This window comes from Cetorhinus maximus, chromosome 31 (assembly GCF_964194155.1).
Source record: "Cetorhinus maximus chromosome 31, sCetMax3.hap1.1, whole genome shotgun sequence".
In the NCBI taxonomy this organism is placed as follows: domain Eukaryota; kingdom Metazoa; phylum Chordata; class Chondrichthyes; order Lamniformes; family Cetorhinidae; genus Cetorhinus; species Cetorhinus maximus.
This window is the reverse complement of record NC_135909.1, coordinates 18,210,445-18,226,375: the sequence shown is the minus strand read 5'-3', so window position 1 is coordinate 18,226,375 and position 15,931 is coordinate 18,210,445. Positions and strand designations below refer to the sequence as shown.

General features: G+C 44.4%; 3 protein-coding genes across 3 annotated transcripts in view; 2 read left to right on the top strand and 1 right to left on the bottom strand.

Moving 5' to 3' along the window:
- Window positions 1–15,931, top strand: part of LOC144670280 (histone H2B 1.1-like) — a 495,251-nt gene that overhangs the window by 107,701 nt on the left and 371,619 nt on the right. The gene's annotated exons all lie outside the window — the stretch shown is intronic.
- The window catches only part of LOC144670308 (histone H2B-like), a 518,579-nt gene that overhangs the window by 299,613 nt on the left and 203,035 nt on the right, over window positions 1–15,931 (bottom strand). The gene's annotated exons all lie outside the window — the stretch shown is intronic.
- Window positions 631–1,676, top strand: LOC144670176 (histone H2B-like). Its single transcript, XM_078532650.1, has one exon. It carries the CDS (start codon window positions 662–664, stop codon window positions 1,034–1,036), a length of 375 nt encoding a protein of 124 aa, XP_078388776.1. The 5' UTR covers window positions 631–661; the 3' UTR covers window positions 1,037–1,676.

The following is a 15,931-nucleotide window of genomic DNA, read 5'->3' as shown; positions in this document are numbered from 1 at the left end:
TGTGAATCTCATTTGCAGTTCAATAAACTGACAGGTACAGAATAAGTCCTGCACTCGCATATTTAAGCCGCAGGTGACAGATACGGAGTTCATCCAAAATAGCATATATTCCCAAATTGCGAATGCATCCCCCGCTCACTCACATTCATCCTGAACTGACAGACGCACAATGAGTCTTAAACACTCCCAAAGACAGGTACGGAATAAATTCTACACTCACACGGCATACCACCGCCTCAACCCCCTACCACTCACACACATATACTCACACAATATCCCAGTGAGTAATTCGCACACGTTACAAGAGTTCCAGGAGGAATCCCGCATTTCCGTTCAGTCCCTCTGTGGAGAAGGGCCCCTCACACGGACAACCAGACGACAATTCCCGGTGTATCTTCACAAACTAGGACTGGAGAGAATCCTGATAAAATTTATTTCCTGATTGTAGTAAAAGGGCTAATGATTGGTGGAGAAGTCGAAATTTGATTGATGTCTTTAAATTTGCAATCAGAGAAAAGTACAAATTAAGTGGCTGTTGTATTTTTTTAAATGTCCAATCAGAATCATTGTTTCCCCATTCCTCATTAGCATTGGTCTGTCAGACTGTCTATTTAATTGGCGCTCGGAAGGGGTTTGTTTTATTCTGTGTCTGAAAGTGACGATGGTTGATGAGAAGAAACCAGCTCCCAAGAAGGGCGACAAGAAAGCCTTAAAGAAACCGGTAGCAAAGGGCGGCAAGAAGCGGCGAAAGTCGAGGAAGGAGAGTTACGCCATCTACATCTACAAAGTGATGAAGCAGGTTCACCCCGACACCGGCATCTCCTCCAAGGCCATGAGCATCATGAACTCGTTCGTGAGCGATATTTTCGAGCGCATCGCGGGTGAGGCTTCCCGCCTGGCCCATTACAACAAGCGCAGCACCATCAGCTCCCGGGAGATCCAGACCGCCGTGCGCCTGCTGCTGCCCGGGGAACTGGCCAAGCACGCCGTGTCGGAAGGGACAAAGGCGGTGACCAAGTACACCAGCTCCAAGTAAAACCCCCGAACTGACTGAAAAACACATTCAAAACACAACGGCTCTTTTAAGAGCCACCCACAATCTCTCTGAAAAAGCTATATGATTTCTTTACTACTTATTTATGTTTTTGCTGTGAAGCATTTCGAATTGTGAAATTGTTATTTTGATCACGTTTCAATCAGAGATTCTCGGTAATGTAGATTTAACTCTCGTTCAATTGTTGGGTCTCGTTAATGATGCCCCATAAATTAATGACTTGCCGCTCACCCTCTGCGCTTTGTTTTAAGACGCGTTAATATTCGACCCCTTTACCTGGTTTTGGAGAGAGTGCGAATAAAACGCAAATGCTTCAGATTCCAGTTCTGTTCAAGTTTGGCCTCAATAATCGATCAGTTCATTTCCTATAAGCTCCGGTTGTGTAGCAACCTTCAGTCTCAACGCTGGCAAATTTACTCCAAGTATGTTCAATTTTGGCTGTCACAAATATCTACAATTTCCCGTCTATCAGCAGAACGATGTAAATGGCACTTTCAGCCGGCTGCGAAGAAAGTTTCATGACGGATCGAGATTATCTCGAATTGATGCCGGATTCTTAAAGCGAATCTGAAATTTAGGATAAAATGTGAAATAGTCCCATCAGGGACGGACATTTGTAAAACTTTGTCGTCAGACCGTGTTCGCTATTAACTGGATTTTCTCTATGAAATGTATTTCTTGTTTTATATCGGCGGTAATTTCGAAGTCGAATAAAAAAATAGATTCCGTAAGTTTGCACCGTTATTTTCGACTTGTTTTCAGATATACATAAACCCAGACAGAAAATCAGAAACTGAAATATACAAAAAACTGCAGTCCAGGGAAAGAGAGAGAGAGATGAAGTGAATGTAACATTCGAATACTAAATACTGAATAACCATTTCCAATTAGTACTCGAAACGTCAACTTTCTACCTCTCCGTAGATGAGATTTTCCAGGTATTTTTGTTTTTGTTTCAGATTTCCAGCATCAGCAGTATTTTGTTGTTATCCAATTAGTTCTATGTTCGGCCGTTCTTTTTTGGCTTTTTTTTTTACAAATTTGGCGGGCTTTTAAAATTTGAAAAAGAAGATCGGTTGGAATTTCAAAATTTGGCGCCGGATTTTCCGTCCTCATTCCATGGAGTCTCCGGATTGGTGAGTTCAGTAGATATCTGATTGGTGATATGAACAACATTATGTGACGCAGCACAAAGTGACCAATCAGCAATGCCCGCAGCACCATTCCTCCCGATGCTATAAGAGAAGCGAATGTGAGAGGATTTCCTCATTCTCTGTGAAAGTGTTTGTGAGATTTGAAATGTCTGGAAGAGGAAAGACCGGCGGTAAAGCTCGCTCCAAGGCCAGATCTCGTTCCTCCCGGGCTGGACTGCAGTTCCCGGTGGGCCGTGTTCACAGGCTCCTGAGAAAGGGCAACTATGCTGAGCGTGTAGGTGCTGGAGCCCCGGTCTATTTAGCTGCTGTGCTCGAGTATCTGACGGCTGAAATCCTCGAGCTGGCCGGTAACGCGGCCCGGGACAACAAGAAGACCCGCATCATCCCCAGACACCTGCAGCTGGCCGTCCGCAACGACGAGGAGCTCAACAAGCTGCTGGGAGGGGTGACCATCGCTCAGGGCGGGGTGCTGCCTAATATCCAGGCCGTGCTACTGCCCAAGAAAACCAGCTCCGCTGCGGCCTCGAAGACCAAGTGAAACGGACATTCTTTAATCTAATAACCCAAAGGCTCTTTTCAGAGCCACCCACAGAGTCTGTGAAAGGGTGACCTATTGTCTTTTTGCTGCGTGCCGAATTTCAGTAATGGTGAAGCGTTTCTGATGGTTCGCAAGGGAAACCAACTCCCATCAAAAGAGAAATTAAATTTCTACCCGAGTGGTTCAGCATTGAAATGCACTCCCTGGAAGTAGTGGAGGCAGGTTCAATAGAGGCAGTCAAGAGGGTATTTGCTGATTGCTTATATTTAAGTAATGTGCAGGGATGGGGCGGGGGGAAAGCATTAGGTCATAACACTCATTTGGAGTGCTGTAGAGACACGGAAGGGCCGAATGGCCTCCCGTGCTGTGCAAATTCTTTGATTCTATGATAAATCTGCACCGGAGGGATACACGTTTGTTGCTCAGGGCGTTGCCTTTATTAACATCATGAGCACTGACTTGGAACCCGCAGCTCACCCTTTGCCCGGGATTGATGTCTGCTCGCAGTATTTAATACATTATCAGCGCCGCAATTTATTGGAAGTATCCTAGAGCACTAAGGTGACCGCAGTCCCAATTTTCTTCTGAAATTAAGACACCATTTGCGCTACAATTTACAACTGCATCGTCTGTGATTATAAATCCTACAAGAGGTTTGTAGACAAGAAAAAATAAACTGATGCAAGGAGGTAAGTTGTATTTTCGCGATGTCTAAGTGCTGGTGTGTTCAACAGGAGATCGCAGCTCTTTCATTTGTCGATTTAGTGGCTCTTAAAAGAGCCGTTGTTGTACTTGGTGCTGAAGCCGGGTTTTAGGCGCGTTCCCCGCGGATGCGGCGGGCCAGCTGGATGTCTTTGGGCATGATGGTGACTCGCTTGGCGTGGATGGCGCACAGGTTGGTGTCCTCAAAGAGCCCCACCAGGTAAGCCTCGCTGGCCTCCTGCAGGGCCATGACGGCCGAGCTCTGGAAGCGCAGGTCTGTCTTGAAGTCCTGAGCGATCTCTCGCACCAGGCGCTGGAAGGGCAGTTTGCGGATGAGCAACTCGGTGGATTTCTGGTAGCGGCGGATCTCCCTCAGAGCCACAGTGCCGGGTCTGTAGCGATGAGGCTTCTTCACTCCGCCGGTGGCTGGAGCGCTCTTCCGGGCCGCTTTGGTGGCCAACTGTTTGCGGGGAGCTTTCCCTCCGGTCGATTTGCGCGCTGTCTGCTTAGTCCTGGCCATTTTCTGAAGATATTCGCTACAGTCTGAGATGCAATAACTAATAAGACAGCCTGCTCGACAATCCGCTCTTTTAAAGTATGTGGGGAACCGCCCCGAACAGTAATTAGCTGCAGCCTTACGCCCAGGCAGTTTTATCCAGAATCTAACCAATGGACTATTCCCTGGCTGAGTTGCCAGGTCCCCATTGGTCGTGTTGTTTTTAATCGCCCATTTCAAAAATCCCGCCTTTTTTCCAGCCGTTTACCGTCTCGACATCAGAAGACATTGTTCCTCTATTTTTAAAAATTAAAAATACCATTTTCACTGCAATTCAATATTTCCTAACCCGAATGAAATTCCTGTTCATTTAGCCTATTCCAACAATTTTTAAACCCGGCATCATCCTGGTGAACCTGCACATTTTTGGACAGAAACACCAGTCTGTTGTTTGAACTGTGTAAAGTCGGTGCTGGATTTCGCTGGCAAAAATTGACGGACTGTCCATTGCTCCCTACAGCACAACCAACCCTTAAAATCGCCGCTCGCTTAGAGGTCTGGAGTGGGTAATAAAATGGAACCGGTGCTGGGGGCTTCAGACCCCTTCCCATTGCCCTCATTCTGGGCAGTTCATGACGATAAAGAGCGCGGAAAGGGGCCGACTCGATTCTCCCGCTGTTCCCGGCCTGACAGATCCCGGTTCCTGAAAGGAGATTGACAAATTCTGACCGTTCCGAAAATAGCGCCAAGATTTTGTGACAGGGAGTGCAATATAACACATCATAAAGTGAGAGATTAAAAATTGTTGCCAGAAAATTAAGGTTACCTTGTATATTCCAACAATGGAATTGGCGGGCTTTTCGAATTCGAAAGTAAACCAATAATAATTTTCGACCTCATCCACATGACTCTGCGATTGGTTAAGAATTAGACTAAGATGACGGTGACCAATCAAAGCTAGAGTCCGGCTCAGACTGCGGGAATTCCAGGTCGCCGAGTGGCTGAGCTGAAACTGTTCAGTTTCCCAAACCCTGTCAGTAACTTCACGAACATACGTGCGAACATTGGCTTTCGGAGCAGGAGGAGGCCACTCAGCCCTTCGAGACTGATCCTATTCAGTGAGATCATGGATGATCTGATTGTAGCCTCAACTCCACTGAGGCATTGAACGGCTGGCGTTAATGAGAATAAATCATTTCGAAAACGTTAAGTAGTGGAGAGGCTTCTCAGCGTCAGTGTGCCATACAGGTTAATAAACAACGATTAAATCAAGTTACTTAGCACATTCCCCCGAACCGCGGAACAAACCAGGCACTAAAATAAAAGAAAAACACTGCGCATGCTGGAAATCTGAATTAAAAACAAAAAATGCTGGAAACCTCCGTCGGTTTCACAGCATCTGTGGATAGAAAAGAGTTAGCGTTTCTAGTCCGTTTTACTCCTCTTTCTGTTTCAGACACTAACATTCCCGATAACAGCCCATCCCAGCTCCCGTCCCCAGGTCTCTGCTCTCTCTGTGAGGTGGTGGGTGGCTCTGAGAAGAGCCTTTGTTGTGTGTTTGGTAGAAAGGGTCGAGTTTTTTAGCCGCCGAATCCATAGAGAGTGCGGCCCTGGCGTTTCAGAGCGTACACCACATCCATGGCAGTGACCGTCTTGCGCTTGGCGTGTTCAGTGTAGGTGACCGCATCCCTGATCACATTCTCCAGGAAAACCTTCAGTACCCCGCGAGTTTCCTCATAGATCAAACCCGAGATCCGCTTGACACCGCCACGGCGAGCCAGGCGGCGGATTGCTGGTTTGGTGATGCCCTGGATATTATCACGAAGCACTTTGCGGTGCCGCTTTGCTCCGCCTTTACCCAGTCCTTTGCCTCCTTTCCCTCTGCCAGACATGATGATTCTTCACTCAGATCACTGCAGAATATGAGCACGAGCTGCTTCACGTTCCTCTTTTAAAGATTCGCCCGGACCTGACTGAAAAACGCGGTTTGAGAGCAGGGAGGGGAGGAGACAGAGTGAAGATTAAACAGAGAGCGGGAGGGAGGAGAGAGCCGGAGTGACAGACAGAGAGAGAACAGCCCCTGATCTTTCAGCTCCTCCTCCAGTTTCTGCAACCGCCAATTTCAACCCGTTTATTACCAATGGAACCGAGACACAAACCCGGACAGACCCGGGCTTCACAGTCAGGAGTTTCCGCAAACCCGGAGCTTTGAAATATGCTCTCGTTATAATTAACACTCAGTAATATTCCGACCTAAACACAGTCTATTCTAAAACAGGAATCATCCTCAGTAACATCACCATCCTCATACACACACGGTTCCAGCAGTTTACAAGCTGTTTGGGGAAATCTCGGGTTAAAATTGATGCTGTAAAGCGGCCTTTACCCACCAGTGTACCCCCGCCACACGTCCACTCGCACCCAACGCCCCTTGCCCCCCGCGCCGACACAGGTTCGGAGATTTTGTTCTCTCTATGATGAGAGTGAAATGGGGACAATTCCCATTGATTTTAGCAGCTGAATTGTCGCTGCGGAGATCTGCGCATGCGCTGTTTTAACGTCCCCGTTCGTTCACAATGAGGATAACAGCGCATGCGCAACAACTCCCCCAACAATGGCCGAGAGCGTCATTCACTCAGTGAGCGGAATAGGGTTTAATTCAGCAGCGATCGGAGACATCACCGCCCCAGAGGGAAGTGAACAAACAGCATCTGCTTAAAGCAGCGCATCGGTTTGGAGCCGCGTCCGCAGATATGCTCAGAGATTGGCATTGAGTGTCCGGGCAGCTGAGGCGGAGGCGGCGGCTGTTTTTAATGGGCTCCCTGGAACACGAGCTGCTCCCGGAACATGGAGTGAGCGGGGGGAAGGGAGAGGCCATTCTCGAGCAGTGTCTGGACAGAGTGAGAAGAACTCGCCATTGAAGATCATTGCTGCTTTCTCTCCCCAAACCCGAGTGAAGCTTCCTGGCTTAGTTCCGGCTCCCACTGTCCCTTGTTATTGGACAGAGAATGGCGGGGGAAATAGCCGCACAGTAACAATGTTTCCAGTTACACAAAGAAGATCAATTTCAGGCACCAGGTGAGAAGTGTGAAAGAGACATTTTAAACAGTACCTGCTTGTTTCCGGGTGTACAGTTAGTTCAAAGGGAGCAGCAATTACAAATCTGACCCTTGCCAAAGTCACTCCTCCATCCGATAGTCTAATTCAAGGAGCAGTGCACAGGACGGGTTGTTTCTTTCTGGACGTCATAAAATTGTTGTAAAACCGCTCAAAATAGCAGATAAGCAGAAACAGATTGCTCCAGTACCGTGGTGGGGTCAGACACTGATATGCTGCTAGCTTTGCTTTGTTGATTGTTCATTATAATAACACTTATTTTAAAAATACATTGATCTCTTTTGTATCTTCTACTTCACCTATTCTTCAGGTAAAGGAGTTATGTTTTCTGTGTGCACGGAAAGAATTGAAGGAACCAGATGGTTCTTCGAAACAAGGAAATGTGCAGCCTGATGGTTCCAACTCACAGTAAGTACAATATCACTCACAAAGCGCAGAGATACTGCCAGGTCTTTAGGCCAAAATGAAACAGATAGAGACCGACATAGATCCCAAGATTGAGAGGCGCCCTTTCAATATAAGAGTCAAACAGAGCATTGCTGGGAGAAGTTGTTTACATTAAACCAGTACACCTGAGGACGAGATACATCAATCCCAGGGCAAAAGCACAGCCACTATTCGATTTAAATACACAATGTCATCTTGGCCACAAATTAAATACTAATTATTAACTACGTCAGACAACATTTACCCTATTGTAATATGCAGGATGAATTGCTACCAAGCACCTCAGAATGTAGAGTGAGCTACACATTAAATACCAGTTCCAAAATTTCACTAAGTGTTAGACTAGAATATTAAAGTACGAATTCTGTTTTTTTCAAACTGCAGGAATTAAATAATGGACCAGGTTTGAGATTGATGCATATAGTATCACTCGAATTTGTTCTCACAGAGATAAAAATTAAATACCACTACACAACTCGCACAGAACTACTGAATGTATCTTTAGATCATGCCTGAGATGCAGGTGAAGTACCAATACAGAAAACCCGCACAGTTGCATTTGATGGCAGAGACACAGATCGAGAATGAACCCCACACTCACATAAAATCTAGAGACAGACATAAGAACAACAAATTCCAAATACCACATTCAACCCAGGGACTGACAAATGCAGAATTAAAGCTACTTTCATATCCATTGCCATTGACTGAAAGATGTAGAATGTAGCCCAGTGTCACATACCCTACCAGAGACTGGCAAAGGTATAATAAATTCCAGAGTCTCTTATTGTACCTGAGACTGACGGCCAAAAATAAACACATTCACATCGAGCAGTAGAGATTGAAAAATACAGAATGAAGCTCATAATCCCATTCGGTATTGCACAGTGACAGGTACAAATAAATCCCCCACCCACACCCTTTACAAGGTAATGACACAGAATGAGCAGCACATTCACATACAATACCAGAAACTGACAGATATTGAATGATTACCACCCTCAGGGTCTGCCAGATGCTGATGAAAACTGAATTAATGCACACTCACGTTCTGTTTGAGAGACTGACTAACACAGAAGTATGTCCACACTCACCAAAAACTGACATACACTGCATTAATCCCACTTTACACAGGGGACCAAACCCTGAAATGCAGAAAAAAAAATCCACAGGATTACACACAGAAAAAGACAATAAGGCATTGACCAAAAGCAGTCATTTAAAGTACCACCGACTGACAGGCATAAGACAAATCTCATTCACAGACAGCAATAGATGAAGATAAAAGTAAAATCAACTTCACTGACACAATTATTTCCAGATATGGACAGCTAAAGACTGAATGCCACAGTCACATATATTAGGGTTAGAGTTAATCTCATTCTCATGTAAATTATCTGGGACCGACTGATACAGAAAAAATAACACATCCACGTGCAAGACAAGAGATGGACACATACAGATTGAATGCAACAATATTGCACTTCACAGGTAACTGAAAGGAAGCACTTGTTTTTAATAGTTCACAAGTGATATATTGAAGCAGATCGAATCCCACTGATATAGTATCAGAGAATGACATTCATATAGTTCATCCTGCACTCATACACAGTTCCACAACTGACAGATACAAACAAAAATCAACACTTGGATACAGGACCAGAGACTGATACTTGCAGAATGAATAAATTACACATATAGTCAAAGACTGATGACTGCAGAACTGACTTTAAACTTACACTCACTTCCAGATATTGGCAGCTTCCAAATGAACTCCACATTCACTTGTAATTCTGGGGACTGACAGATGGAATGGATCACAAAATCACATTCAGTTCCATGACTGACAGGTACATAATTCATCGCATGCTCACATACAGTACCATAGGCAGACAAATACACAATTACAAATTATTTTGCATAAAGACTGACAGATACAAAGTTAAATTGATTGTCACATCCAGTACCAGAGTCTGTCAGATACAGAATATGTCCCAAATCCACATTCCAAACCAGAGACTAACAGATGCAGAATTAAGGCCATAACAACACAGCTCCAATGAATGTCAGTTACAGAATTAACCTGACAATGGATGAGAGATGGAGAGATGCAGACTGACTCTCACACTGGCTGAGTCCCAGGGGCTGATGATCACAGAATGAATCCCACAGTCACATAGAACAATGACAAACAGTGAATGTGACCACACTCACAGAGCAGAGCAGAGACTGGGCAGTACAGATTGATATCAGCACTTGCATATAGAAGCAGAGACTGACAGACACATAATAAATCTCTCACACACATTCAGTTCAGCAAGTGACAGATGCAGAGAGAATCCTACACTCTCACATGGTACAAGATTAGCAGATAGAGAATGAATTCCACCATCACAAAAAGAAAAATGGAGATTGACAGATACAGAACAAACCTCTCTCATGTACAAGTCACAGAATTAGAAGGTACAGCATGAACCCCAAAGTTGCATTCAGTACCAGAAATTGCTGGAACTAGAATTATCCCCACATGATCTGAAATTGGCAGGCTTTTCAAATATGAAAATATAAGCCGGTCAGAACTTACAGTTTCTTCTACCTGGCTCTCTGATTAGTTGGGAATTGGATTGAGAAGGGTCTGTCCAATAGAAGCTAGAATCTGGCTACAGCTCACCAGCCATTCATAAGAACTAGGAGCAGGAATAGGCAATTCAGCCCCTCAAGCCTGCCCCGCCATTCAATACGATCATAGCTGATCTCATTTCAGCCTCAACTCCAATTTCCTGCCCTCTCCCAATAACCTTTCAACCTGTTACTAATTTAAAAATCTGTCTATCTCCTCCTTAAACTTATTCAGCATCCCGGCATCCACTGCACTCTGAGGTAGTAAATTCCACAGATTCACGACCCTTTGAGAAAAGTAATTCCTCCTCATCCCTGATTTAAATCTACCACCCCTTAGCCTAAAATTATGGCCTCTCGTTCTAGAATCCCCCACAAGGGGAAACATCCACTCCACATATACTTTTTCTATCCCCTCTAGCATCTTATATACCTCAATTAGATCTCCTCTCATCCTTCTAAACTCTTGTGAGTTTAGGCCTAAACTGCTCAATCTCTTCTCATAAGGCAAGCCCTGCATCTCTGGAATCAATCTAGTGAACCCCCTCTGAACTGCCTCCAATGAAACTACATCCTTTCTCAAGTAAGGGGACCAAAACTGTGCACAGCACTCCAGGTGCGGCCTCACCAATGCCTTGTACAGTTGCAACAACACCTCCCTATTTTAACACTCGATTCCTTTAGCAATAAATGCCAAAATTCCATTCTCCTTCCTTATTACCTGCTGTACCTGTATACTAGCTTTCAGTGATTCATGCACGAGGACACCCAGGTCCCTCTGCACTGAAGCATTCTGAAGTTTCTCTCCCTTTAAATAACAAGTCACCTTTTTATTTTTCCAACCAAAGTGGATAACCTCACACTTATCCACGTTAAACTCCAACTGCCAAATTTTGGCCCATTCACCTAACCTGTCCATATCCATTTGTAAATTTCTTATTTCTTCATTACAACTTACTTTCCCACCTATTTTGGTGTCATCTGCAAATTTAGCTATAGTACCTTCTATTCCTGAATCCAAGTCATTAATATAGATTGCAAATAGTTGGGGCCCAAGGACCGAACCCTGTGGCACCCCACTAGTTACAGCTTGCCATCCAGAAAAAGACCCATATATCCCAACTCCTTACTTTCTGTTGGTTAGCCAATCCTCTATCCAAACTACTATATTACCCTAACTCCGTGTGATCTTATCTTGTGTATTAATCTTTTGTGTGGCTCCTTATCATTGTCTTGTGGAAGTCCAGATATACTACATCTACACAATCCCCATTATCCATTTTGCTTGTCACATCTTCAATGAACTCTAGCAAATTAGTCAAACATGATTTAATCTTCAGAAAACCATGCTGACTCTGATGGATTCCAAATACCCCATTACTACTTCCTTAATAATAGATTCCAACAATTTCCCAGTGACAGACGTTAAACTAACTGGTCTATAGTTTCCTACTTTCTGTCTCCCCCACTTTTTGAATAAGGGTATTAAATTAGCATTTTTCCAATTCACTGGATCCTTTCCAGAATCCAGGGAATTTTGGAATATTATTACCAATGCATCCATTATCTCTGCTGCCACTTCCTTTAAGACCCTGGGATGTAGGCCATCAGGTCCTGGGGACTTGTCACTCTTTAGTCCCAATAGTTTGCTCAGTACTTTTTCTCCAGTGATGGTGATAGTTTGAAGTTCCTCCTTCTCTATACCCTCTGCTCTACCTATCACTATTGGGGTGGTACTAGTGTCCTCTACCATGAAAACTGAGGGAAAATATTGATTAAGTGTCTCTGCCATTTCTGCGTTCCCCACTATTAACTCCCCAGTCTCATCCTCCAAGGGATCAAGATTCACTTTAGCTAATCTCTTTCATTTTATATACTCGCAGAAACTTTTGCTATCAGTTTTTACATTTTGCGCTAGTTTTCTTTCATAATTTACCATTGTTCTTTTTATTATCTTTTTAGTAATCCTTTGTTGATCTTTAAAAGTTTCCCAATCTTCCAGCCTGCCTCTGACCTTTGCAATTTGGTATGCCTTAGTTTTTGCCTTTACGTTATTTTTAACTTCCTTGCTTAACCATGGATGCTTTTTCCCCCTCTTACAATCTTTCTTCCTCTTTGGAATATATTTTACTTCGGAGGAATTGAATATCTCCTTAAATATCTGCCACTCTTCATCAACTGTCCTACATTGTAGTCTTCCTGCCCAGTCCACTAGGGTCAAATCTGCCCTCATGCCTATGTAGTTACCTTTGTTTAACTCCAGAACACTAGTGTGGGACTCAAGTTTCTCGCTCTCAAACTGAACTTGAAATTCTAGCATGCTATGATCACTCTACTGGAGTGCATCCTATATTCTGAACATTAATCTCATTACTAAAACCAAATCGAGAGTAGACTGCTCCCTGGTTCGTTCCACAACATATTGCTTCAAGAAACAATCTCTAATACACTCTATGAACTCTCCCTTGAGGCTACCCTTGCCAATTTGATTAGCCCAGTCTATATGCATATTAAAATCACCCATGATTATTGCCGTGCCTTTTTTACATGCTCCCAGTATTTCATGGTTTATTGTGTGCCTTACTGCTGAACTACTGTTTGGGGACCTATTGATTACTCCCACCAGGGACTTCTTTCCATTGCTATTTCTTATTTCTACCCAGACTGACTCTACGTCTTGCTCTCCAGTGCCTACATCATTCCTCACTATAGCACTGATCTCTTCCTTTACTAACAAAGCTACACCACCTCCTTTTCGTTCCTGCCTATCCTTCCAAAACACTGAGTACCCTTGGATATTCAGCTCCCAAACCTGTTCTCCCTGTAACCACATCTCAGTAATCGCCACCAAGTCATACCTATTTATCTCTATTTGCGCTTTTAACTCATTAGTTTTATTCCGAATGCTACACACATTCAGATACAAAACCTTTAAGTTTGCCCTGTTGTCAGTTTTCCCTACTCTTATTTGATTCTTTGGTGCAATATGGTGTTCACACACTCTGTCCCTTCCTTTCACTTTTTGGAACAATCAGCCTCGTCACTAACCTGCACTCTTACCCTCTCCTTAAACTTTGCTCTTTTATATTTCCATGCAACTGAACCCTCCCCGCTCACTATTTAGTTTAAAGCCCTATCTACAACCCTAGTTATACAATTCACCAGGACACTGGTCCCAGCCTGATTAAAGTGGAGCTGATCCGAATGGAATAGCTCCCTCTTTCCCCAGTACTAGTGACAATGTCCCATGAATTCGAACCCATTTCTCCCACACCAAACTTTGAGCCACACATTCACCTCTTTAATCTTATTGACCTGATGCCAATTAGCTCGTGGCTCAGGTAGGAATCCGGAGATTATTACCTTTTTGGTTCTGCTTTTTAAATTAGCTGCTTGTATTCCCTCAGCAGAACCTCTTTACTTGTTTTACCTCTATCGTTGGTACCTACATGGACCACAACAAGTGGATCTTTCCCTACCCACTCCAAGTTCCTCTGCAGCCCAGATGAGACATCCCTAACCCTGGCACCAGGTAGGCAACACAGCCTTCGGGACTCTCGATCCTGGCTACAGAGAACAGTATCTATTCCCCTAACTATACTATCCCCGATTGCAACTACATTTCTCTTTTCTCCCCCCACTTGAATGGCTCCCTGTGCCATGGTGCTATGGTCAGTTTGCTCATCCTCCCTCCAGTCCCCGCTCTCATCCACACAGGGAGCAAGAATCTCAAACCTGTTGGATAAGGGCAAGGGTTGAGGCTCCTGCAGTGCTACTTCCTGGACCCCTCCACCTGCCTCACTCATAGTCACACCCTCCTGTCCCTGACCAGTGGCCGAATGTATGGTAGTTAATCTAAGGTGTGTGACTGTCTCCTGAGCGTCCAGGTAACTCTCCCCCTCCCTGATGTGTCGCAGTGTCTGAAGCCCAGACTTTAGCTCATCAACTCTGAGCCAGAGTTCCTCAAGCAACCAACATTTGCTACAGATGTGGTCATGAGGAACCACAATGGGGTCTAACAGCAACCACACCACACAGCTACAACACATCGCCTGGCACTGCATCTCTATTTTATTTAATTAGTTTTTCAATTTGTTGTTAAATTTCCTACTGGTCTTTAATTTATCAATCTGTAAAATATTTCTCCTATTTACCTTTCACCTGAAAGCAAGTTAGAATAGAGAATCAAAATACACTTTTTAAAATCAACTGGAACTCGCTGTCTCTGCTGAGTTGAAGCTGAAGTGTTAGACCTCCGATCCTGGGCCCCAGTAGTCACCTTTAATCTGAAATCAACTTAGAATAGGTAGTTCAAACTAGCAGTTACTCACCATCCAATGAACTTACGGTTTTTCCTATGCTGTCACTCTTTGTTTTTATTTCACTCGACGACAGTGACTGCAGAGGACACTCTTCCCTGACTGCTTCCCGGTGACGGTGACTGCAGAGGACACTCTTCCCAGACTGCTTCCCGGTGACGTTGACTGCAGAGGACACTCTTCCCAGGCTGCTTCCCGGCGACGGTGAGTGCAGAAGACGCTCTTCCCAGACTGCTTCCCGGTGACGTTGACTGCAGAGGACACTCTTCCCAGGCTGCTTCCCGGCGACGGTGACTGCAGAGGACGCTCTTCCCAGACTGCTTCCCGGTGACGTTGACTGCAGAGGACACTCTTCCCAGGCTGCTTCCCGGCGACGGTGACTGCAGAGGACGCTCTTCCCAGACTGCTTCCCGGCGACGGTGACTGCAGAGGACGCTCTTCCCAGACTGCTTCCCGGCGACGGTGACTGCAGAGGATACTCTTCCCAGACTGCTTCCCGGCGATGGTGACTGCAGAGGGCACTCTTCCCAGACTGCTTTCCAGTGACGGTGACTGCAGAGGACACTCTTCCCAGACTGCTTCCCGGCCATTGGGAATGCAGAGGGCACTCTTCCCAGATCATTCATAATGATTATTAATAGAGAGATTAAACTAATAAAATCAGTATCTTCTTCCTCACCTGTACTTGAATTCTAAAATATACTTTTTTCCAACAGGGAAATAATTGAAGGAACCAGAATAAATGTGATGTTTCCTCCAGACAAATTAAAATGAAGATTCCCGCCAGCTCCTTCTCACACACAGTATGTACATTATCACTAACAGAGCACAGAGACACAGACAGGTCATCAGTTTCACAGTCTCAGACAGCATAAATACTTCCAAAGTCATTTTCCATCCATGAATCAAACAGAGCAGGAGAGATAGACATTGTATCCATGTCACCCAAACTCAGTCCTGCAGATGGGAGTGTCCATAAATCCCAGTCCAAATTCTAACCCACTATTAAATTCTCACTGGGTCAATCCCACAGTCGTGCTGCCTTCGCTACAAATTAAACATCTGATAAAACTGACACGTTTCCAGTTACAAGCTTACAGGCTTAACCTTAATGATGTTCACTGAGATTCATGTTCATTGCCAGCCCAAAATTCACACACATCATGGATTTATAAATTGCACTATTAATTCCCATAGTGTGTCCTGGCATATACCTGAGATACAAGTTCAAATCTCAAGCACATTATCAGTTTGAGATATTCTGAAAGCTAGTATAACCTGAGACAGAAGTTCAGATTCTAGTTTAAAATTCACCCTTATTACGAAACTAAAAGATACAATATTAATTTGATGAATATGAACTGAGCTATAGATTACATACTAATCCTCCATCCTCACACAGTGTCAAATGGAAATACTGTAACAATTCCAGACGGAGCTCCATTTTACATCCATGTCAAAGTTCTTACTCAGAATCAGACTGAA

Bases quoted from the DNA above. Each gene is read 5' to 3' on its own strand.
- LOC144670176 (XM_078532650.1), top strand. From the start codon at position 662: ATGGTTGATGAGAAGAAACCAGCTCCCAAGAAGGGCGACAAGAAAGCC.